A 26633-nucleotide genomic window follows, 5' to 3' on the forward strand; every position below is an offset into this window, starting at 1 on the left:
CTACAGACATCAATATTAGACAGGTTTGTTTATTCCAGGTGATCTTGATTTAAAGAAACCCTAATTCAAGAGGTTGTTCCACATTATCAACCAAAATTCTCCTTAAGTATGGATATTACAGTTTTTTAAACGCGTTTCTAGAAACTGGAAATTATTAACGGCTTTGTTAAAACTCCACAAATATCTAGCAAAACTGATTCCTTCCACCCAAACACCACACAGCTATTTATATACTTATCTCCTGCAGAGCATCAAATAAACACTGACAAGATCAATTCAGAGCACTGTTATCAGAAGTATTTGGTTATGCTTTTGATTTCATGAGGCCACTGTACAAATTCAGATGCATACAAGTCCATGACAATATGTTGGCTTTCTGGTATTTATATTTATTTGGTGGGGTGTAGGACCCCCCATATTGCATTACAGTACTACGTGTATTTGCGGCGCAAATGTAATCCATTTTTACTGTATGTAGTTTGATGCAAACGGTAATTTTCACTTATATGTACAATGAGAAACATGATGAGGAAAAACAGTTCACATACAAAGAGGGAACAAAAATGTATTTATTATTTATGTATCTGAAGGTCAGTGATTTTTAGGTAATCAGGTGTGCTAAATGATGCAATTTGTGTTTAGCGATTTGCGAAGCTGTGATTTAGAATGATATTTGAGTTAGAACATGTGAAATTGTGCTTAGAGTTCAGCAGTTTGGAGTCACAGTGTTGACATATGAGCTTCTTGTTTTTGGTTTTGTGTGCCTAGTTCCACATTTTGTGTGTATATAATGTGTTACAAACTGTAAATGAAACTAAAAAGAAATCATTGAACGATGAAAAGATATTTGAGTGATTCAGAGCACAGCTATGATCAGAATAAGGCTGATTTAGAAAGGTTTCTGTTAGATAAATGAATCCTATAAAAAGAGCAGCTATAAAAACTACACTGTTGAACAGCAAACAGGACTTTGAAGCTGCTGCTGTCTTTGGAGTGTGAAGAACTCTATGCAGGATCCTGGGAGCTTCTATAAGATATGTGGAATTCCTAACAGAACACAAGTACTTGCACAGTTAATTAACCTGGATTTAATTAGCTAGTTTGGTATTTTGTGGTCTGAAGCAAAACGAGAATCAAAATCTCTGACTCATTTCTCAGCTCTGACTTCTGTAGAATCTCAAAACAGGAAACAGGAAATACTCCGTAGGGTAGACCGTCCCATTTCAGTACTGCCATCGCAGCCTACCCATGCTTCAAAGGACACATCTTCGTAGACCGCGTCCTTGAAGGATGCAGCCCCTGAATTGGGACTCACTGATAGTAGGCGCATCGACTGACGTCATCTATTGGAGCTGGCGTGCCTACGTGGCCACCATATTGGAGGAGGCAATGCTGCGCCCCAAGTGCATTAATTTACACTGAGGAAGGAGTAAAACACACATATAATAATCACAGCTCCACCAATTATTACCCGATTTTCACACAGTTTGATGTAGTAATGATACAGGAAGCTGTCTCACATTACAAATACCTGCTTTCATGCTGAAATACTTTATATCATGCTTGTAAACAAAGACAGACATATGGTATAGCATATTAATAAGGTTTATACATTTATTTTATATATATATATATATATATATATATATATATATATATATATATATATATATATATATATATATAAATACACACATTATATAATACATATACAAATAAATACACACATTACACACACACACACACACACACACACACACACACACACACATATAGTATATATATATATTACATTGTACATTGAACTAATTGCACAAGTAAGATATGTAATTAAAAGCATTATTAAGAACTACTTAGAACATTGGAAAAAATAGCATTTGTTACCTGTCTCCACTCTCTTAAGTTTAAACTTTACCATGAAATATAATTATTAAAATCCTTCAGAGATGTATTTTTTGGCATTGTGAATCCAAATTCCATTCATGCTTTATAAAATAAATATTTTTTTTTTATGGTAAATCCATAATATTTAAATTAAAATAGGTTCAGAGTTAAAAAAATATATAAAAAATAATTTTAAAATGGAGTTTCAACAAGCATCTGGCACCCACTGGGTGGAATGGCCCATATATGTATATGTATTTAATATAATAAACAGTGTATGTTACACTTTAATAACATATGAACAACAGTAAATGTGGATTTACAGTAAAATGTTAAAATGGAGATGTAGACAGTACTCTGCCAGACTCTGCATTTCTGGTGTCCTTTACATTTGTATGTAATGTTGTTTGTTTTCTAGCATCCCCTTATGTGCGTGCAACATTCTGCAAGTCTGTGTAAAACTTCCCTCCCCTATATATCTCTGTGTTTGTCTTATATGTTTATCTTGTGATCTGTAGGAACGTGCGTCAGTCTGAACAAATCTACAATCTTAACTCAGCCCTGTGCCCAGCGACAACCCTGTTTTAGAATTTGGACCTCACAGGTTGTTTAGCTCCTCAGCTTATAGTAAACATTTTAATTAGCATTCTTATTAAATGTTAAAATAGTATCGAAATGTTTATTCACGAAGTTGTGAACTTTTGAACAAAAAGCATTTTTTTTATTTATAGTTTAATAGGGGTGTAATAAACACAGCGTACAATGAAACACAAATACAACTTTTACCATCAGTAGTGCCTGTGGAAAATGCACCCTACGCATTGCAAAGCTCAGATTTAGTTTGAAAATAATGCAAAAAAATCTTCACCCCCAGGATTCAAGTGCAATGTGTGTTTTTTTTATTTTACAGAAAATGTTTTTTTTAATTAGTGGTTTAGTTTTTCGAAAGGCGGTGCCAAGGATGTTAAGGTGGAGTAAAGTCATTGTTATCCTCAGTCAGCTTCAGTTTATTCTACAGTCTGCTGCTTAGTAGCGAGACTGTATTCTGATCCACACTTAACTCACGTAGTGAGCTACAGTCTTTACTATAAATTACGTGTGCTCTGTGGGAGTTGATGGGGGACACTGAGACAAAATACCCAACATACTTAATAGTTTCCTAAACATTTTGTTTACAGCCTAAAAGTTAAAGGTTAAAAACAAAAAGTATGGCTGTTTTTACATCTATACCCCCCACCCCCCTTCTCCTCTCCCACACACACACACATATACAGACACTAGTACATGCAGTAGCTTGCTCTATGACAGATGAAGGTATTTTACATATGATTTATATATGATGGTAAGAAGTAAGAATGTAAGGCGGGCACAGCGGTACTGTACTGTAACTCTGTTCACATGCATTTTATACAAACACACAGAAAACCATAAACAACCAAACACACAGCTTTCCTTACACAAAATGAGGATCCTGCTCGCTGTGTCAAAATAGGTAACCACACAAACACACACAGAGAAACACACACAGAGAAACACACACAGAGAAACACACACACACACACACACACACACACACACACACACACACACACACACAAACCCACAATCACATGCTATCCCATGATCTAAGTCTGACTGGCATATTTTTTGTTTCCTGTTTCGTTTAAACTAAAGGCATGTAAAGGAGAAGCGGAACTAAAGCAGTATTTATTTGAGGGAAGAACGCTCACCTGTTACTCTGCTCACCTGCCTCTCCAGCACACACATCTCCTCTCACTCTGTGCAGAATGAGGGTCCTGCTCGCTGTGGCCGCTCTGCTGGTCGGTGTTGTCAGCGCCTCTCTGGAGGATCTGGAATTCCAGGAATGGAAGCTGAAGTTTGGTGAGATACTGTGTTTTTGTTTTCAATTTTAAAATGAATGTCATGATTATATAATGTCAATAAAGGGATTTTTAACTGGTTTTGATCAAGTAATAACAATAAATTATTCATAGATAACTGAAGTAAAACTAACCCACTGTGCAAAAGGACACTGGGCCAGATCCGTTTTGACTTGTGCCGGATCCGGGCCAGATCGCTTTTGCTATCTGGGAAGTAACTGTTTGTAACTGAAGAAAATCTCACTGCAGGTTCATTTAGTGACTGGAGTATGTTGGACGGATGTTAATAAAATACTTTCATTTAGTTTCAGTTTGATTATTTGGTCACTCAGAAATGGTTCATACAAATAATGAAGTAATTAATCTCTTGACTAACTTAATTAATGAATTCATTTATACTTAAAAAGGATCATTAAAGAGATTTGTTTGAACCAATATCAATATGTTGCTTTCACATTAAGGGCCCTATTTTAGCGATCTATAGCGCACTGGTCTGTTGCGCTTTGCGCAGCTGGATTTAGGGGCGTGTCCTGTGCTATCGTGAGGGTGCGAAAAATACACCTTGCGCAACTCCAACGGCACAAAGGGTGTGTTTTAATTCTCTTAATTATGTATGAAATAAACCAATCAGTGTGTCAGAATTCATCCCCTTTAAGACACAGGTGCGCTCTGACTTCTGTTCATTCCTATTTTAAGAGCGCATAGGAGACTGCATATCACGCTGTGAAGATAAACCAAACCAGCAGCTTATATAAGAGAATAGTACTATTATTTTATTCTCTATTCTGTTTATTGTTTATGTTAAAACTGGGTTTGCAACACTGAATATTAATCAAGCAATCAACCATCATTTACACTGGAGGGGGACCCTCATTTACAATGCCACTGAGCATTTACAGGTTAAAAGGGCTAAAAAATATTTTAAAAATATAGAAATAAGCCATCAAGCTGCCGGCGTCAGAGGGAGCACAATTGGCCCTGCTCCCTCTGGGTGGGTAGATGGCGCTCTCTCCCCACATCACTCCCAGGGTAATGTCTGCAGCACAGGGCGTCTGTGAGCTGATGTACCGGAGCCGAGCCGCTGCGCTTTCCTCCAAGCGCGCTGGCTGCTTGGCAATGCTGTATCAGCAGCAGCTCGAAAAGAAGCGGTGGCTGACTTCACATGTATCGGAGGAAGCATGTGCTAGTCTTCACCCTCCTGGTGTGTTGAGGTATTACTAGTGATAGGGGGAGTCCTAATGAGTGGGTTGGGTAATTGGCCGTGTAAATTGGGGAGAAAATGGGGAAAAATTTGAAATAAAATTATAAAAAATATATATATATAGAAATAAAAACTGACATTTTCTATAGACAAATAAAATATATACAATAAAAAGGAAAAATAGGACATTTTTTGAAAAGATCATAAAAATTGACATAAAAAGTAAAGAATTTATATCTTATGAATAAAATAATAGTAGTGAAAGTAAAGTTAAATGATAAGAATGATAATAAATTACCAAATTTATATCAATAAACTAAAAACATGGGAATCATGGAAAAAAAATATATATTTGATTAACTTACAGGTCCTTACTTATTTTATTTAACCGAACTGAGTTTTATATTATTTGTAGCTTTGTGCTGAATTGAGCTCCGCGCTGCGAAAGAGAGAGAGAGAGAGAGAGAGAGAGAGAGAGAGAGGCGCAACGCATTTTGCCTGATTTCTCCTGATTAATTATCAGTAAATTTGTTGGCTATAGTGAGCATTAATAACATGAATTTTACTGCACTTGTCCGACCTTATTTATTGAACCTTTTTTTTTTTTTTTAGAAGACAAAGGTTATTCTGCACGCAATCCCGTGTGCGCTGCACCTGAACACACGTCATTTCCAGACGGCCCATCGGTGTTAATATATTCCAAAAGTCCATTGCTATTTTAAGGACGCGTGCGCAAGGCAGCAGAACGTTCTGAACGTTCTCCATGGCTTCTCCAGACTCTGTCACGTCTGTCACATGTGCTCAGTGTGAACCTGCTGTCATTTGTGAAGAGCACAGGGTGCCAATGGCAAATCTGCCCATCTTGGTGTTCTCTGGCCAATGCCAATTGCCCTGCACAGTGTTTAGCTGTGAGCACAACCCCCACTTGTGGACATCGGATGTCTGTTTCTGACAGTTTGAGCAAAAACATGGATATTAGTGGCCTGCTGGAGGTCATTTTGCAGGGCTCTTGCACTGCTCCTTCTGTTCCTCCTTGCACAAAGGAGGAGGTAGCGGTCCTGCTGCTGGGTTGTTGCCCTCCTACGGCCCCCTCCATGTCTCCTGGTGTACTGGCCTGTCTCCTGGTATCTGCTCCATGCTCTGGACATTGTTCTGACAGACACAGCAAACCTTCTTTCCAAAGCTCACATTAATGTGACATCCTGGATGAGCTGCACTACCTGAGCAACTTCTGTGGGTTGTAGACACTGCCTCATGCTGCCTCTATGATGAGAGAAAACTGAAAAAATGTAAAAGTGACCAAAACATCAGACAGAAAGGATGAGAACAGAGAAAAGGTCTGTGGTCTCCACCTGCAGAACGACTCCTTTATAGGGGTTATCTTGCTAATTGCCTCTCATTTATACCTGTTGTCTGTTCCATTTGCACAACAGCAGGTGAAATTGATTCACAATCAGTGGTGCTTTAAAACTGCACAGGTTGATTTCACTGAAGTGTGGTTGACTTGAAGATACATTGTGTTGTTTAAGTGTCTGTATATAAAACACACCTTTTAAATGATGATTTCATTTCCTTTTTGAAAAGTATTTGTTTAAGTTAAGTGTAAGTTAAATATTTACATTTGTTCTTAGGCCATATACTGCCCATTCCTTTGTTGTTCATTAGTAATTGATTCATCTGAAGGGAATGAGCACTTCCTTTCGATTGACAGTGTGTGTATTAATGTGTTTTTATTAGGTAAGAAGTATCATTTAATGGAAGAAGAGTCTCAGCGTAAGATGAACTGGATGACCAATCGTAAGCTGGTCCTGGAGCACAACATGCTGGCTGATCAGGGCCTCAAAACCTACAGACTTGGCATGAACCACTTTGCAGACATGGTGAGAACACACACACACAAATAGTATTTATATAAATTTTAATGTACATTTATTTATGTAGCAGATTTAAAGCTACCAGAAATAATTCCTGATTGCTTCTTACCCCTTTCTATTTCAAATCAACACGGTGATCCCACTCACACTGGCAGAGCCAATATTAAATAGACAAAAAGGCACAGATTAATAAAAATAAAAAAAATGTATAATAAAAAACACTTATTCCTACCATTAGTCAAAAACGGGCCAAATAAAATGAAATGCAGTAATATGCAAAGAAATGCTCGCACTGTGCTTTATCTGCTGACTGTCTTTTACCTTGTTTATTAAACTCAACGCTGAAGCCAAACTGGTCCCAAACAGAGGGTTTATAAACGGACATCACCTCTTCAAATTTCTCCTTTTCCTTTTCACTTTCATTCATCATGATCACGAAGCTGAGAAAGTTTTGTTTAATTGGCCCTCACATCTTCAGCGTCTGCCTGCGTCTGCCAGTGTCAGCGCTGATTTGCTACTGGGAAATTCAAAAAAAATATCTGATTGGTTGTTGCATGGTTGTTGAGAGACACGCTGAGAGAAGTACAGGTGTTGTGTGGTGGAGACAGAGGAGCAGGGCGGGGGAGGGAGAAACACACCGGCAGGGTAAAAAAAATCTGCGTTTCCTCAGGGAGTAAAGACACTGCTCCTCCAGCTCTGCTTTAAGGCTCTGCCCTGTGCTGAGAGTGTCTTTACGTTCAGCCGCACGCGCTCAGCAGCCCCTCCCTCCGGCCATGTGCTGCTTCACTGCAGGAGCGTTTATGCGGGGCTGTGCATTCAGCACCATGTAAGTTACAGCAACAGAGTGTCAGTGCACGCACCGAAATACCGCGGTTCATCCGGGTGTATCGAACCGAACTGGCCAAACCGAAAGGTTCGATAAAATACAGAGAACCGTTGCATCCCTAATATACAGTATATATATATATATATATATATATATATATATATATATATATATTAGGCACATCGGCTCTCCGACCTCTCTTCCATCATCTATGTTGGGCACGTGGCTGGGCGGCCCAGATGAATGGAGCTCCTTGTGTGTTTTCAAACAAAGGTTTGGTGATGCAGTGATTGTGGACCTTATTTGCAGAAGTGTTTGTCTGTTGTAGGTAAAGAAGCTAGCAACAGGGGTAACAGACAGGACACACCAATAACAAACAAAAAAAAAAAACTACTAAAGTAAGCAACTCAACAGCCATGCACAGCCTTGCTAAAATAAACAAAAAGAATCAATTCAGTTTTTTAGCTATACACAACACTAAGCAGCTCTACAAACATGTAACCAAAATGCTAAAGGCTAAAAGTGATAATTAAAATGAATTCTTTAGCAAATATATTCTTTAGAACAGCCAGTTCACTTCATTGAGTTGTAAGTGATTAGATGGAGTCAAAAGGGTCATGGTGTATGTTGCATGTGTCAAACTTTATTCCTAAAGTTACTAAAGTTTTTTTTTTTATTTGGTTTATTTGGCTGTGACTATACTAGTACTAGTATTTACTACTAATAGTATTTAGTAACAGCAGTGTGCTAAGTTGGGCGACACGGCGGCTTATTGGTTAGCACTTTCGCCTCCCAGCGCAGGGGTCCTGTCTTCAAGTTCCTATCTGGCTGGAGTTTCCATGTTCTCCGTGTGTCTGCATGGGTTTCCTTCAGGGACTCCAGTTTCTTCGTAAAGTCCAAAAAACATGAAGATCAGGTAAATTGGATATTTTAAATTGCCCAGAAAAATTGCCCGGGTGTGTGAATACAGTGCCTTGCAAAAGTATTCAGTCCTCTTGAACTTTTCAACATTTTGCCACATTTTAGGCTCCAAACAAAGATATGAAATATTAATTTTTTTTGAAGAATCAACAACAAGTGGGACACAATCGTGAAGTGGAACAAGATTTATTGGATATTTCAGTGCAGGAAACTCACTCCAGAAGTTCGGTGAGAATCTCTGAATTATCCAATGTTGATCTAAATGACTGATGATGATAAACAGAATCCACCTGTGTGTAATCAAGTCTCTGTATAAATGCACCTGCTCTGTGATTAATCTCAGAGTTCTGTTTAAAGAACAGAGAGCATCATGAAGACCAAGAAACACACCAGGCAGGTCCGAAATACTGTTGTGGAGAGGTGTAAAGCTGGATTTGGATGCAAAGAGATTTCCCAAGCTTTAAACATTTCATGGAGCACTGTGCAGGTGATCATTTTGAAATGGATGAAGTACCAGACCACTGCAAATCTACCAAGACCCGGCCGAACTGGATGAACTGCAGAGATCTACAGTTAAGGAGGAAGAATCTGTCATCGGGTCAACTATGGAAGAGTGGCCACTGTTTAAAAAAAAAAACACTGTTGAAAGAGACACATAAGACGGGCAGTTTGTACAGCAAGCATGTGGAAGTTGAACTTTTTGGCCTAAATACAAAGTGCTTTGTGTGGCAGAAAAGAAACACTGCTCATCACCCTGAACACACCATCGCTAAAGTGAAACTTGGTGGTGGCAGCATCATGGTTTGGGCCTGCTTTTCTTCAGCAGGGACAGTGAAGATGGTTAAAATTGATCGGAGGATGGATGGAGCCAAATACAAGACGATTCTGGAAGAAAACCTGCAAAAGACCTGAGACTGGGACAGAGATTTATCTTCCAACAAGACAATGATCCAAACAAAGCAAAATCTACAATGGCACGGTTCACAAATAAATGTATCCAGGTGTTCGAATGGCCAAGTCCAGACCTGAAAACTGCTGTTCACAAACCCTCTCTATCCAAACTCACTGAGCTCCAGCTGTTTTGCAAGAAAGAATGAGCAAAAATATCAGTCTCTCGATGTGCAAAACTGATAGAGACAAAGCCCAAGCGACTTGCAGCTGTAATCACAGCAAAAGGTGGTGCTACAAAGTAATATTGCACGCCCGACTTTTCAGGTTATTTTGTTTCTAAAAAAAAAAGTTTAAAATATCCAATACGTTTCATTCCACTTCATGATTGTGTCCCACTTTTTGTTGATTCTTCACAAAAAAAAAAAATATTTTTAATTATTTCAAATGTTTATGTTTGAAGCCTAAAATGTGCCAAATGTTGAAATGTTCAAGAGGGCCGAATACTTTTGCAAGGCACTGTATGTGTGTGACTGTATGCCCAGATATGGACTGGCAACTCCTCAATGCCCAATGCAGTCCTCCAAGTGGACAGTTGCTCCGGTAGAGAGGGTTGAGAGTATGCTATGTGTGATTGGCTGCCTCTTCTCACCAGTGTGTTTTGAATGAAATTATAATTCGGGCTGCGGTGCTGGTTTCCCTCCTCCGAGCCTGATGTAGTGTGGCTCCAGAAGGAGGGAGGTGGAAAGGTAATCCAGGGGACATAATCACACCTTCCAAAAAAATTTACTTTATCAGTCCACAGAGGGTTTTTTAAGGATCATTAAGATGTTTTCTGGCAAAATTGAGGTGAGCCTTAATGTTCTTTTTGCTCAGCTGTGTTTTTTGTGTTGGCACTCTGCCATGTCGGCCATTTTGCCCTCTTTTGTCTATTTTTTTACGGTGGAGTCATGAACGCTGACATTAACTGAGGCAATTGAGGCCTGCAGTTTTTTGGATGTTGTTGTGGAGTCCTCTGTGACCTCTAGGATAAGTCGTTGCCAGCCACATGGGAAGGTTCACCACTGTTCCATGTGTAACAGTATGTAAATCACTTGGCCTTAGCTATAGAAGTAACCCAGCAAAGTACACTGCTACACTAAAATGATTCACTTCTGAGCAAAGAGACAAGTTTCCAAAACAATTCATTTATTTTCCACACAAAATAGAAATTTTCACATTTATTTGTTACTTTAATTAAAACATTGGTACCAAATCAAGAATACAATTATTCTATTAAAACACAGGGCTCTTTATGCAAATGAACACCACTGCATAAATCCACACATCCAAGGGGCCTGGAGATAAACAGGTAGACAAGAGGAGAAAAAGGAAAATTTAACACCCAAAAATCCAATTAGTCACACGTGTTTGGAAATACCGACAAAAGAGCTCACAGCTTAAAACCTCACACTTTAAAAAGTGACAAACTATTTCCCTGATGTTTACTCTTAAGTCCAACCAGGCTTCCAAGAACCACTAGCAAAAGTGTAATGATGGCAGTGACTTAATACAGCCCATAAAGTCTCTATTTTAAGCAACTGAGCAAAACCCTTATACAAAATAATAATATTCAAAAGAAGCAGATAAAACAGAGAAACAAACCAATATACTCAAAATAAACCAAAACAATCTCAAAAACAAATCAAAATAAAACAATAGTTACAAAACAGCAACTAGCTAGAGGTCAGTCCTACAAAAAAATGAAATGTTAAGAGACTTACATCACTTACAATATCTTGAACAAAAACAAGAACTTGTTTTTACCTTAAAACCCGAATGGCTTGGCCTACCGTACATAAAGGACTAACACCTCTAGCTTTTAACCAAGTACTTAAAAACAGTAACCATTACCTTAAAAGCATGAACAGCACTGGCTTCGAACAGCACTGGCTTCAAACAGGAGCTTCCAGCAGCAGCTAGAGGGACAAATCAAAATGGAGAGCAAGGGTGCGTGTCTTGTCTGCTTTAAGGAGGTCAAAGGGGCTAATTTACAGGGCTTAAGCCAATCAGAGCATGGAAGAAACCATTTTGCTAATTAGTCACTACATGAAGGGGGGAAAACAGCAACAATAAGCAGAACCAGGAAGAGACAAAATGGCCGCTCCAGGAGGTGGAACACAGCAAAAAGCAAAATAAAGGTCCATGCCATCACACACGTTTTCGCCATTTGTGGATAATGGCTCTCATTGTGGTTACATGGAGACCCTAAACTTTAGAAATGGCTTTATACACTGTTCTAGACTGATAGATCTAAATGTCTTTTTTTCTTATTTTTTGTTTCTGTATTTCTTTTGATATTGGCATGACGTCTAGCTTTTGAGTATCTTTTGGTCTACTTTGCTTTTTCAGGCAGGTCGTATTTAAGTAATTTCTTAATTTAGAAAAGGATTGTCAGTAATCAAGCCTGGGTGTGGCTAGAAAAATTTGACTCAAATAAAACAGAATTGGAGGGTCAAGTTTTCCACTATCTCTCTCTCCAACAGGACAACCAGGAGTACAGGCAAATGCTGAAGGGATTCTTCAACAGAAACAAGGCCCACAATGCAACTACATTCCTCCAAAAGACAGAGGGCTCTGCTGCTGCTCTGCCTGATACTGTAGACTGGAGGACCAGTGGCTATGTGACCGGAGTGAAAACCCAGGGGATATGTGGATCCTGCTGGGCCTTCAGTGTGGTGAGTGAGTGAACGAGTCAGAACCAGAGAGCATTTTATTTTTTTGTTTAATACACTGATAAAAGTATACATTTATTGAGGAAGTTTTAGGGATGAAACTGTGGAAGAACTCATTAGGGTGAAGAAGCATTGTCTTTTAAAACCTAAACGTTCCTTAAAGGAACTTGTACTTTTAAAATTATAAAGAAGATCCTCATTTCAAGACACAGACATCTGTACTACAACACCCCAGTAGTATGGTAGTTTAAGACTATAATGCCTATAATCCAGTATCAAAGCATCATTTTGTGTTTAAGCTACTCACGCCACACATGGATAATCCATCGGCCAATCAGAATATAGATCGCTCTGTTGTTAGGCAGACCATGTCTGCGCGCAAACACCCAACGCCACAACTGATCCAGGAGGGAAGCATTTCTTTAATAAACTGAGCAAGTGGTGTGGAACCCTTCAGCTCTTTCAGGTAGGCTGATTTTTAAATTCTTCTGTCAGCCTTTGTTTTCCAAATCATAGACCTTGGCTTGAAGCTGACCCACGGTTGGTGCTAGAGATATGAGAATCATAGCTTGTTTGTTGTTAGTATCCTTGCCCACCGAAATCCTGCTTTTGGCTACATTAATCCTACTTTCAGTTTGTTAAGCCCGCTGAGTGAAGTTGGTGATAGCACTTTCCATAGATGAAATTGATGAAGCGATTGTGTTCAGTCTGGTTCACTCGACATCTGCATTTCTTTTTCGGTCATTCATATAATAAACACAGTACACTACCCTTTTTTGAGCAATTGACATGATGCACTGAGCCTGAGTCTCAGTTCGTACAGCTTCTCCAGCGACAAGACATTTGTGGGCATCAGGATTGGAAGTCTGTCTACATTTGCATTGCAATCACCTGCATCTTCCAGCCTGAGGCAAGGCTGCAAAATTAGGATGAATTATAGGCAGATGCCGATATTTAGAGAGCATAAATGGCTGATACCTAAAGCTGACATTTAGTTTCTCCTCACCCTTTATTCATAATAATAATAAGACGAAAAAAATAAGACGCAACATTAATGAAATTTAAATTAACATTTTAGCACTGTTAATGTCTATAGTGTTTTTGCCCAGCCATCTTAAATTACAGTATTAACATAGTTTAGTACTCGAAACTGACTAGTGGCTTAAACATGAAACATTTTTGATACCTTTATGTTTGGATAGTGCGCAGTGTTAGAAAAAAAGAGACAATGAAAAATACTGACACATAAAAGTGTCTGTCCAGTGTCTCTCTATTCCCCGAGAGGGTTTCCACTGCATCCTTTGAAAAGTTCATCTTGATGATGTCCAGAGGAATGTGGCTGTCAAAAATTAATACAATAAATATGTAAGCATGTTTAACTTATTACAAAATAAAGTACAGAATTTACCATTTGCTTTTAGCCACATAGCCACCCCTGACACATGCATTACAATAGCCAACACTAACCTAATGAGTTAAAGTGTCAGGGCCAGACAAGGATGAGACTTGTGCGGATACAAGTTAAAGGCTTTATTAAAATAGCCAGTAGGTATACAGATGAGCAGATACAATACCAGAGATATATAACGTTGGGGAACCATACCATAAACAAGAGACCGTCCAGAGTTCATACACAGGCAAGGGGGTATCACAGAGAAGGCAGTAATCCACAAACGATAAACAGTCCAGGTCATAAACGGTAATCCAATCACAGGCGTAGGCATAAATCAAAGTCGGAAAAAGACGAAAACAAGATCATACACGGAATAACAATAGAGGGCCATAGAAACGCTTTGTAATGCAGGACGAACCAAACAATTACTCAGCAAGGAGTGAGCGTGAGCATGGTCTATTTATACTGAGGGGCTATCAGTATTCGGGACTTCCTTGAGGTGTGAGTATGTACAATGTGAGTATTGTAGTTGGGAGCTTGGTTATCGCAGGTACAGTGTGGGGGACACAGGTGTGCTTTCAGCACCAGACATGACATAAAGGCAGGATAGCTTCCATGATTTACCTGGTTCAAAAATATAATATTAAACTGCTTATTTTACAAAACCACGCAATATTACTCCACAGGAGTATGGATTATCTAAACAATATTACTGTGTATTAAAGTGTACATATCACATATTTTCTTCCCCATGTTTTCCTCCATCTCTCAGACAGGGGCTCTAGAAGGTCAGATGTTCAGGAAGACAGGACGCCTGGTGTCCCTCAGCGAGCAGCAGCTGGTGGACTGCACCACCAGGAACTTTGGATGTGATGGCGGATATTTAGACAGAGCATTTGATTATGTGATGAAAAATGGAGGACTGGACACTGAGGCTTCATACCCCTATGAGGACAGGGTAAGTGGACCATGGAAACTCAGAGGTACTGCAGAGTGTACTGAACTACAGGCTGATATGAAGTACTTGTATCTTTTCTTGTGATCAGAACAGACAAACCAAGAAAAAAGCAGTAATACAGTTGAACACAAATAATTCCTGTTATGTTATCTTACTATTTAGATTATCCGTGAACATGAAATATTGATCTATTACTTATTTGTTTTACAGTTATTGATGTTGTGCATCAATACATTTCCTTTTTATTGCAGTGTAAAAAAAAATGTTAATGTATGGGTCCAGACTGTGATACCACCTGGCACGAATAATCCGTAATATGCCAACACCTGAGAGTAATCAGAGCAAAGCAGATACACAGACTCTCTCTCTCTCTCTCTCTCTCTCTGCAGCAGTGGAAATGCAGGTTTAATCCTAAAACAGTGGGAGCCACTTGCACTGGCTATAGGTCCACAAGATCTGGAGATGAGAAGGCATTACAGGAAGCCGTGGCCACCATCGGACCCATTTCTGTGGTCATAGACGCTGGACAAGTTTCCTTTCAACAATATACATCAGGTGACTCTAACATATCAATCATTAATCAGTCCTGTTTTAATAACTGCATGTGTTATTTCTACTAACTTATGATTCCACAAGTAAGAGATCAGCAGAACCTAACCCTGTGTGTGTGTGGGTGGGGAATAGGTGTGCTGACAGAATATTGTAGTTTGGGGGGGGAATTAATAAATACATTTAATAATTAATACATTTAATAAGCGCAAATGGGCAGGTGCTCAAGCGCCTTCCACCACCCCCTCTGTGAAAGAACTTGAACTTGTTCGACCTATCATTGTAGAATGTCTCTTTACTGTTTCAAAATCATTTGCATAAAGTTCAGAAAATCTCAGTTCCGCTTGTCACTCTGTCGCTTGTCAGAGTTTTGTGGCAACAAATCTCATTCTTTTATAGGAAATGAATGGCCGCTTGTCAGTGTGAACACAGAGTAAGAGAGGTGTGACTGAAGGCTTTCATTTTAAACAATTAGCAGCACACCTGATTCCACCTATTTCATCAGTTGTTCAGTCTTTAAACCTGGCTGAGTTAGTGGGAATGAAAATCTGCAGCCACAGAAGCCGAATGTGGACAGATGTGACATATTAGGGGACATACCTTTTTTACACAAGTTAGAATAGGTCTATGTGCTACACAAAACATGTTCATAAAGTTCACTCTCACATGAAGAGATCTCACCAGCATTTTTCTAACCAGTTTGAGTCAGTGCTAGGAAGAACATGGCGGTTCGTTTCTGTGTTATTTGTGCAAATAACACAATAGTGTTATATGCTGTGCCCAGTAATTCAGAGTTAAGGAACACATGGTTAGAAATTGTCTATGAAACACCGACAGCAAAGTACAACTGAGATAGGTAGATGTATGTTTAGAACAGTTCTGTTTACACTAGTTAAAACCTGGACTACCCACTTCTGTGTGAATAATTTTCTTTATATATAGAATCTCCAGTGGATTTGGTGTTTTACAGAGATTCTAAGACTAGGTTACACATGATTTAAAGAAACATGACATTGCAAAGACTGTTATTAGTGTAAAAAATGTTTTTATTTTAAAACATTTCTAACTAATGTTCGTCTCGCCAATCAGAGGTGATATGTTTGCATGGATGAATATTCATAAGCATGAACTCACTGAGACTTTTAATATACACATGGACTTGACTGAAAACTTTTGCCACATCCCAAGCCTACAGGTCTAATCTGAATACAAAAATATTTTGAGCAATTAATGAGGTACATTTGATGAATCTGATTAAGCAGAACTGAAAACTGAGAATCTGAAAGCTCAAGGTCAGAAACTAGCAGAGAATATTACTGGAGCAGTGGTTTTAAAAGGTTCCTCAACGTTATCCTGTAACATATTGGGAATGTTGAATAAAACATGAAATACAATATAATAAAAAAATTAAACTGATTATAGGTGTCTACAACGAGCCTCACTGCAGCAGCGGTAAATACCATGCCGTCCTGGTTGTTGGTTATGGAACTGAGAATGGACAGGACTACTGGCTGGTCAAGAACAGGTAAACACATAAATCCATAAGCATTAGAAACTGATACTAAAACACAAAGAGAAACATTTTGACCTGAAAAATTTAATTAAATTGTCTAATAACAGGGCTGTCAATGCAAGACACAGGGATATAAGGCGTGATTCCATTCATAACAAAGTATTGAGTGATTGTAAAATGTTGCAATTGGTTTTATTAACAAGCCACTTGGGACAAACAGTGAAAATAATGATCAGTATGAACAATATCTAAGCAGTTGCTCTGATCAGAACTGCTTTAGTACAGACTTGCATTAGCAATGCAGTGGATAATTTCTTCCGTCCAATAAAAAGCCTCGACTTATGCGCATGAAGTCATCAGAGATTAAACATTAGTTCATAACAATTTGGAAAATTATATTATTTTTTATTCTAGTCATAGTTTGTTCTCTGGCAATAAAGTTTTTTACATGTTTTAAAATGTGAATTTTGTTCAAATCAGTGTGAATATGGTCTAATGTGAGTCTATGTAGTCTATGCTAATGTGAGTCTATTTTGGTAAACAGGTGACCTGAGGCTGCTGTTTTATTGAGCTGCATCAGGGGCACAACGCCACTTTTATTGATTGCAATTGGCTAGTTTATCAGTTTTTGTGATTAGACTATTGTAAACTTCAAACTCTGCAAGTTTTAGTTAGACACTGCATTTCTTTGATATGAAGGAAAATTCAGTTTATTTTTACAAAGAGAGAGAGAGAGAGAGAGAGAGAGAGAGAGAGAGAGAGAGAGAGAGAGAGAGAGAGAGAGAGAGAGAGAGAGAGAGAGAGAGAGAGAGAGAGAGAGAGAGAGAGAGAGAGAGAGAAATGCAAACAAAGTGGGTCATGGTGTCTTATACCATTATGCACTGCTGGACCATCTCTTTTTGCAAAACTATGTAATTAAAGTTCTCACTGTAATGATTAATAATACTATTGAATAATAATATAATAAAATTAATTAAAAAAATAATTAAGCCAGGTTTTGAGGTTGGTTGGTATAAAATGTATATATTTCTGAGCAAAAAAAGCTACTATTAGATCCTTTAAGACTTTAAAGCTGAATTTACGGCAAAAAAGCTACAGGTATGCCACAGCCAAGGCATGTAAAGAAGTGTGGCAAAAATAGCTGAATGTGTAAATTCTTACATATGTAGATAACTTAGTTCCAAATCTTTAACACTTAGATTCAGTCTTTAAAATCGAGAAACTGCATTATAATGGCTGCTTTTCCTAAACTGTTTATTAAAGCTGAAAATCTGCATTTTGTTTCTCATTAAACGTGCCTGGGTGTTTCTCACTTGGAAATTAATGTCTAGATCTGGTTAAAAAACATAAAATTAAGCCAGTTTTGCACAGGAATGCCTTAACTCTAGAATAACTCTACATTTCTATTTTTCAGCTGGGGTACTCTCTGGGGTGAAAATGGGTACATCAAGATGTCCAGGAACAAGTATAATCAGTGTGGTATCGCCACAGAACCCTATTACCCACTGGTCTAAAGGTGTGCTATTATGTAATGTTTGTTTCCTGTTTCAAAAAATATATGAAATGTACACTACCGTTCAAAAGTTTGGGGTCACATTGAAACGTCCTTATTTTTGAAGGAAAAGCACTGTACTTTTCAATGAAGATAACTTTAAACTAGTCCTAACTTTAAACAAATACACTCTGTACATTGCTAATGTGGTAAATGACTATTCTAGCTGCAAATGTCTGGTTTTGGTGCAATATCTACATAGGTGTATAGAGGCCCATTTCCAGCAACTATCACTCCAGTGTTCTAATGGTACAATGTGTTTGCTCATTGGCTCAGAAGGCTAATTGATGATTAGAAAATCCTTGTGCAATCATGTTCACACACCTGAAAACAGTCTAGCTCATTACAGAAGCTACAAAACTGACCTTCCTTTGAGCAGATTGAGTTTCTGGAGCATCACATTTGTGGGGTCAATTAAACGCTCAAAATGGCCAGAAAAAGAGAACTTTCATCTGAAACTCGACAGTCTATTCTTGTTATTAGAAATGAAGGCTATTCCATGCGAGAAATTGCTAAGAAATTGAAGATTTCCTACAACGGTGTGTACTACTCCCTTCAGAGGACAGCACAAACAGGCTCTAACCAGAGTAGAAAAAGAAGTGGGAGGCCACGTTGCACAACTAAGCAAGAAGATAAGTACATTAGAGTCTCTAGTTTGAGAAACAGACGCCTCACAGGTCCCCAACTGGCATCTTCATTAAATAGTACCCGCAAAACACCAGTGTCAACATCTACAGTGAAGAGGCGGCTGCGGGATTTTGGGCTTCAGGGCAGAGTGGCAAAGAAAAAGCCATATCTGAGACTGGCTAATAAAAGAAAAAGATTAAGATGGGCAAAAGAACACAGACATTGGACAGAGGAAGACTGGAAAAAAGTGTTGTGGACGGATGAATCCAAGTTTGAGGTGTTTGGATCACAAAGAAGAACGTTTGTGAGACGCAGAACAAATGAAAAGATGCTGGAAGAATGCCTGACGCCATCTGTTAAGCATGGTGGAGGTAATGTGATGGTCTGGGGTTGCTTTGGTGCTGGTAAGGTGGGAGATTTGTACAGGGTAAAAGGGATTCTGAATAAGGAAGGCTTTCACTCCATTTTGCAACGCCATGCCATACCCAGTGGACAGCACCTGATCGGAGCCAATTTCGTCCTACAACAGGACAATGACCCTAAACACACCTCCAAATTGTGCAAGAACTATTTACAGCAGAAGCAGGCAGCTGGTATTCTATTGGTAATGGAGTGGCCAGCGCAGTCACCAGATCTGAACCCCATTGAGCTGTTGTGGGAGCAGCTTGACCGTATGGTACGCCAGAAGTGCCCATCCAACCAATCCAACTTGTGGGAGCTGCTTCTAGAAGCGTGGGGTGCAATTTCTCCAGCTTACCTCAACAAATTAACAGCTAGAATGCCAAAGGTGTGCAATGCTGTAATTGCTGCAAATGGAGGATTCTTTGATGAAAGCAAAGTTTGATGTAAAAACAATGTTATTTCAAATACAAATCATTATTTCTAACCTTGTCAATGTCTTGACTCTATTTTCTATTCATTTCACAACGTATGGTGGTGAATAAGTGTGACTTTTCATGGAAAACACAAAATTGTTTGCGTGACCCCAAACTTTTGAACGGTAGTGTACATAAGGATGTAGTTAAGGGTGATACACTTTTAGAACACCAGTTGTCTTATAGTTTGATATATCTGCTCTGTGTTTGTGCTCTGTGCATTTGTCTTTATGCAGGTATAGCCATGATTCTGTCCTGTTGGCCATACCTGATTGGCTGAATGTGCCGCCTGTTCCTGATTTTGCATGAGGGTCACTTTGTATCCTAAAATATGTATCTGACCCCTTTGCTTTCTTTGAGGTGGCCGATGCCAAACAAATTTTAATACATCTTTTAATACAGTGATTTTTATTACCACAGGATTATCTTCAAAAATAAATAATTGTTTCATTGTTGTTTCAACACAAAATCATTGCTACTCCTAAAATAATATATCGTACACTATTGTACTAATTTTCTCAACACAGAACAATATTAAATGTTTCAGTAACACAGACAATTTGTAAAGCTTTTAAACTCCAGTTATAAACCTTGTAAATGTGCTCTGACTATAGCCCTATCTGTACGGGATTAATTTCTCAGATGGTCCTGTTGGTCCTAATTTTCTCTTTTATGGGGGGTCCTCTGTTATTTTATTCCCGTCCGGAACAACCATGTACATGTTTTTCTCAGAAGTTTTTCTAAAAAAATTACAAAGTATCCAAAGTATTTTTTAACCTAATGAACCCTAATGCAAATTAACTCTTCAATTAGAACCAGATAAATGTTTTTCACTGGTTGCAATGTTGACAGATTGCAGATTGGCATATCTCCATTTTAAAAATGTGTACACATTTGCATTAATATTAAGGGGACAACAGTCAAAGATAGATAGATAGATAACTGCTATTTTGCAAATGCCTTATCAAGGTATTAGAACTTGAGATGTATAAGCTTAAGCACATTTAAGGTATAGACATATATATAATTTTCTTTTTTGATCATTTTTCTTTTAGCGCCAAAAATGTTTTTGTTTGATTATTCTTTAATAAATCTGGCAAAAGCAGAGTTTGACTGCTTGGATTCATTTTTTTTTAAGAAATCTATAATGGGCAATCCAGCTTGGAGATTGGAGTGTCAAGGTTAAAAATATGTCACAATATTTATATATGTTTATGTAACAGTATGTAAATCACTTGGCCTTAGCTATAAAAGTAACCCAGCAAAGTACACTGCTACACTAAAATGATTCACTTCTGAGCAGACAGACAGGATTCCAAAACAATACATTTATTTTTCCACAAAAAATAGAAAATCTCATTCACATTTATTTTAACTTTAATTAAAACATTGGTACCACATCAAGAATACAATTATTCTATTAAAACACAGGGCTCCTTATGCAACTGAACACCACTGCATAAAATCCACACATCCAAGGGGCCTGGGGATAACAAACAGATAACCAAGAGGAGAAAAAGGGAAATTTAACACCCAAAAATCTGATTAGTCACACGTGTGTAGAAATACCAACAAAAAAAAGATCACAGCTTAAATCCTCAAACTTTAAAAAGAGTGACAAAACTATTTCCCTAATGTTTACCCTTAAGTCCAACCAGGCTTCCAAGAACCACTAGCAAAAGTGTAATGATGGCAGTGATTTAATACAGCCCATAAAACTTCACTTTAATCAACTGAGCAGAACCCAAAAGAAACCCTTATACAAAATAATAATAATCAAAAGAAGCAGATAATTAACCAAAGAAACAAACAAACCAAAATACTGGAAATAAACCAAAACAATCTCAACACAAACCACAATAAAACAAACAAAATAGTTACAAAACAGCAGCTAGCTAGAAGTCAGTCCTTAAACCCAAATGACTGGGCATTCCATACCTAAAATCAAGGCATTAGTCAGGAACTGATCCTTAAAAGCATGAACAGCCTTAGCTTCAAACAGGAGCTTCCAGCAGCAGCTAGAGGGGGCAAATCCAAAAGGAGGGCAGCTGTGCATGTATTGTCTGCTTTAAGGAGGTCAAAGGGGCTAATTTACAGGCCCTAAGCCAATCAGAGTATAGAAGAAACCATTTTGCTAATTAGCCACAACATGAAGGGGGGGAAAACAGCAACAATGAGCCAAACCAGGAAGAGACAAAATGGCCGCTGCAGGAAGTGGAACACAGCAAAAAGCTAAATAAAGGTCTATACCATCACATTTATATATCAGGCCTGATTACTGCCAGACTTGTAGAATCAAGAAATCACTGAAATAGAACCTGTCTGACAACATGAAGCAGATAAAAGATCTCAAAAAGCAACACATTATGCCTCAATCTCAAGAAATTCAAAAACAGATGAGAAAAAAAAGTCATTGATGGTCTGGAAAATATTACAAAGTCATTTCTAAAGCTTTGGGACTCCAGAGAACCACAGTGAGAGCTATTATTCACTAATAGAGAAAACATGGAACACTGGTGAACCTTCCCAGGAGTGACCGGCCAACCGAAATTACTCCAAAAGGGCATAAATAACTCATCCAGGAGGTCACAAAAGAACCCAGAACAACATTTAAAGAACTGCAGGTCTCACTTTCCTTAGTTAAAGTCAGTGTTACAGATTTGATAATAAGAAAGAGACTGTTTGAAAATGGTCTCCATGGGAGGGTTCCAAGATAAAAAAACACTGCTGACCAAAAAAAAAAACACAACGACCCGTCTTACATTTGCCAACAAACATCTTGAAGATCTCCAAGAGTTTGTGTAAATGTTCTTTGGACTCACGTTACGAAAGTGGAACGTTTAAAAAGGTGTATGTCCTGTAACACATACTTTCAGGAAAAGAACATCATACTGAACGTAAAACATGGTGGTGGTAGTGTGATGATCTGGGGCTGCTTTGCTGCTTTAGAGTCTGGACAACTTGCTGTTATTAAAGGAACCAGGAATTCTGCTGTTTACCAGACAATCCTGAGAGAGAATGTCCAGCCATCTGTTTGTGACCTTAAGCTCAGGCGTACTTGGGTTCTGCAGCAGGACAATGATCCAAAGCACACAAACAAGTCCACCTCTAAATCAGTTGAAAAAACAAAATTAGGAGTTTGGAATGGCCTAGTCAAAGTCTGATTGAGATGCTGTGGATGACCTTAAACAGGATGTTTATGATCAAAAACCCTCCAATGTGTCTGAATCAAAACAATTCTGTAAAGAAGATTGAACCAAAATTCATAATCCGAGACTCATTGCCTGTTATCGGTAACACTTGATTGCAGCCTGATTAGGTGTTGGGAGCAAACACTTTTTCACAAAGGGCTAGATTGTTTTGTATAGTTTTTTTTTTTAATAAATAAAATGATCATTTAAAAAGTGCTTTTTTATATTTTTACTCAGGTTATATTTGTCTGATATTAAAGTTTGTTTGAGCATAAAAATAAGAGTATGACAAAAAAGCGAAAACAGAAGAAATCTGTAGGGGGCAAAAATACCTTCTCACGCAACTGTGTATGGTATTTCATGACTTAGAAACGAATGAAAGCAAATATTTGATTTATGTCCAACTAGTTATACCACACACACACACACACACACACACACACAAACGAAAACATGCTCAGAGCCGGATGAACAGGTTACAGTGTGTTAAAGTTCTTATCTTTGGAAAAGGAATGAAGTGACGGAGGAGAGACAGCAGCACTACTTAAACTAAAATACAAAACTAGTCTGTTATTCTGTTCACCTGCCCTACCACACACACACACACACACACTTACATACACATGCACAGAGCTTTTTTCTTACTTACAGAATGAGGGTTTTACTCACTGTTACCACTCTTGTGGCTGTGGTCAGTGCCACCAGTGTCTCTCTGGAGGATCTGGAGTTCCAGGAATGGAAGCTAAAATACGGTGAGAACAGTATTTGAATTTTCCACACTATAAACAATTCAGACAATTCACGCTGTAAACTCTCTTACTGTGAGGAACTGATGGGCTGCAACGCTGCCTAGTTTTATTAACCGGAGCCTGTTAGATTTTTTGCGGCATTGAATGTGCTAAAGGTCTCATTCCACTAAAATACACTTTTTCTTGTTCTTTGTGAAATACTATAGGTCTCTCTGAGTTGTATATGATGCTGCATATGAAACTGTTTCTCAGCCTTCCTTGTCTGCAGTAGCTAGTAAAAGAAAATCCTCAGAAAAACGAGTTAATTAGAATGACGTTAGGGTGTCTACGTCCACCTCGACTCAGGACCACCCACCCGGGCTTCAGCATTAGCGATAGCTATAGCTAATGAGGAGCTAACAGCTCTGTTTACTCTGTTTACGGCTTCTATTTACACAGCTAGTTAGCGTTAGCTATCTTGTGTAAGTAACTGTAGGTTTAAATCGTATCTCTGATTGATTCTGCGTTTTACCAAAACTTTAAATAAACACTAGGGAAGCACGGTTTGTCAAAGCGGGTGCCGTTCGCGTCAGATTTTATGATATAAAGCAGACTTTGGGGCTTTGTCGTGGTGAAACTGCCCAAGCTTCGAATCACCAAGTCTGAGGTAAGAGTTAGTAGCCTTAGTGTTAGGTTATTCACGCTGCCATGGGGTTAGTAGCGTCTGACATTAAGTGAAGTTTAAAGGTTAACTTTAACTAGCACTCAGTGCTTAATCTTAACAACTAAGGCTGTATCTCTGAAAACATTTTGCCCTTTGAGTTTTAGAGCTGTAAAACTGACTGTGGGAGGGAGGCAGGTAGGCGTTCTCTGCTGCAGTGCATGTATAAATATTCATGAGCAAGAGCCAAATTCTGTCTTTCTTCAGAGAGCACTAATTTAGTGATCTAAAGTAGGGCTAAATAGGAACATCTGAGCACTTTTTTTCTCAAAAAAAAAGGCACACATGGCATTTATTCATACTAGAGACACAACTAGAGATTTTAAAACAGCAAAAAAATAGTACCTTGATGTGATAATTAGGGGTGGGTTATATGGCACGAACTTTTTAGACAACAATACTGTTCACGATATTCAAAAATATTGCTGATTGCTATTATTATTGTGTACTACACAATATGGCACACCCAACCTATCAATGTGTGCCTGTGAGACATTGCAGGGAAAGATTAGTTCACATTACACACAGATACAGGTCACTTATATTTGTGAATGTGAACCGTCAACATTGCCAAATCCAATCTGAGCAAAAAATCTGATTTGAGCAATGAGGTTTGTAATGTGAAAGTAGCCTAAGTGTCCACCATGGTAATGCCACAGAGAGAAACAGGAAAACGTTGTATTTACTTTGGACTGTACGCTTGGTTTAATGACAGACAGGCCATGCCTACATCCCTAGTCTTTTTTCACAAAAATTCTTGTAGTTTTATAGTGAAAACTACTTAATTTTTGGGCATTTTTACACCTGAAAGTTCACAACATAGTTCGCACCAGGGTCCATGTCTCTGTTACATTGTATATACAGTATTTGGTTTGTTTATTTTTGGCTTCACGCTGCAGGTTAGTGAGCAGACTATAGAACTTTATTACATGCTCCTGCCATCAGCTACATGAGCTGCGTCTCTCTATACTCTGTTCTCAATTCATATTTATTGGTTTGTAGAATTTTATTTATGAGTTTGCTAAGTTGCTTTGCCAGGTGTTTGCCAAAGTCTAGCTCTCTGTCAGAATCTGACTCACAGAGCCCAAGCAGCAGGATGCAAGACTGTCTGTGTGCAACAGGGGCTTCACAGTGCATATGCACCTCCAAGCCCCAGAAATGCACTCTCAAGCACCAAACCTTCAGTGGCCAATGAAACTGGGTGTGTTCAGTCATAGAAGAGATCAAGACTGTCTGTGTGCAACAGGGGCTTCACAGTGTACATGCACCTCCAAGCCCCAGAAATACATTCTCAAACCCCAAACCTTCAGTGGCCAATGAAACTGGGTGTGTTCAGTCATAGAAGAGATCAGTATGAACATGTGGGTAAATTGAATGCTGATATCACTTTAGCCAAGTAGCTAACTACTTATTAAATGTAAATGTATCAACGTTTCAGGTAGATTGTTTTAGCTTCTATGAGTAGCTAGCTAGCTAGCATTAAGCATATTTTATTGCTAAATTGCGACGCGTTCATTGAATACACTCATTTTTTCGTGAACATTGAACTGAACGCAACACATTTTTTAATAAAGAACTTGAATGTGAATTAGTTCACATTATGTGTCATGAACGGCAGACGTCACTGTAAATGAACGTTGGTTAGAGAGCGCGAGGGCGAGAGAGAGAGAGACCAACGACGAGAGCGCAGAGCGCGAGGGCGAGAGAGAGAGACCAACGACGAGAGTGCGCGAGAGAGAGAGAGAGAACAATGACAAGAGTGCGGAGCGCGAGGGCGAGAGAGAGATACAGAGAGAGAGAAAAATGACAAGAGCGCGGAGCGCGAGGGCGAGAGAGAGATACAGAGAGAGAGAAAAATGACAAGAGCGCGGAGCGCGAGGGCGAGAGAGAGATAGAGAGAGATACAGAGAGAGAGAGATCAATGACGAGAGCGCGGAGCGCGAGGGCGAGATACAGAGAGATACAGAAAGAGAGAGAACAGAGGGCGAGAGAGAGATACAGAGAGATACAGAGAGAGAGAGAACAATGACGAGAGCGCGAGGGCGAGAGAGAGAGACCAACGACGAGAGCGCGAGGGCGAGAGAGAGATACAGAGAGAGAAAGAGAGATACAGAGAGAGGAGAGAGAGAGAGAGAGCAATGACGGGAGTGAGAGAAAGCGCTGCAATAAAAAAAAATGTCTAGTGGAAGTGATGCACAGAGACAGACACCGATTCTCCTTATGAACATTTTCATCACCTGGTAAGAAACCCATAGTTGCAGAGTCATGAGCAAATGTCTACAATGAGCAGTTTCAAAGAACGTATAGTGATTTCTAGCTTGAAGTGTGAAAAAAAGTA

The 26633-nt window shown here is 38.8% G+C and overlaps 2 protein-coding genes across 7 annotated transcripts in view; both read left to right on the forward strand.

Moving 5' to 3' along the window:
• The window catches only part of LOC103022985 (procathepsin L), a 153991-nt gene that overhangs the window by 98493 nt on the left and 28865 nt on the right, over positions 1-26633 (forward strand). Inside the window, exon 1 of one of the 6 annotated variants that reach the window (XM_022665690.2) lies at positions 23345-23598. The exons of the other annotated variants lie outside the window; for them this stretch is intronic. Coding sequence (XP_022521411.2) covers positions 23499-23598 — 100 coding nt within the window. The 5' untranslated portion in view covers positions 23345-23498. Of the gene's footprint in view, positions 1-23344; positions 23599-26633 lie in introns of those variants that run through there. 6 annotated transcript variants of the gene reach the window in all.
• On the forward strand, positions 3587-20760 carry LOC103023296 (procathepsin L). Its single transcript, XM_049464266.1, has 8 exons — positions 3587-3765; positions 6703-6845; positions 12000-12191; positions 14354-14539; positions 14929-15094; positions 16511-16613; positions 18016-18117; positions 19892-20760. Exons 1-7 carry the CDS (start codon positions 3672-3674, stop codon positions 18113-18115), a joined length of 984 nt encoding a protein of 327 aa, XP_049320223.1. The 5' UTR covers positions 3587-3671; the 3' UTR covers positions 18116-18117; positions 19892-20760.

Source organism: Astyanax mexicanus, chromosome 14 (genome assembly GCF_023375975.1).
Source record: "Astyanax mexicanus isolate ESR-SI-001 chromosome 14, AstMex3_surface, whole genome shotgun sequence".
Classification (NCBI taxonomy): Eukaryota; Metazoa; Chordata; class Actinopteri; order Characiformes; family Acestrorhamphidae; genus Astyanax; species Astyanax mexicanus.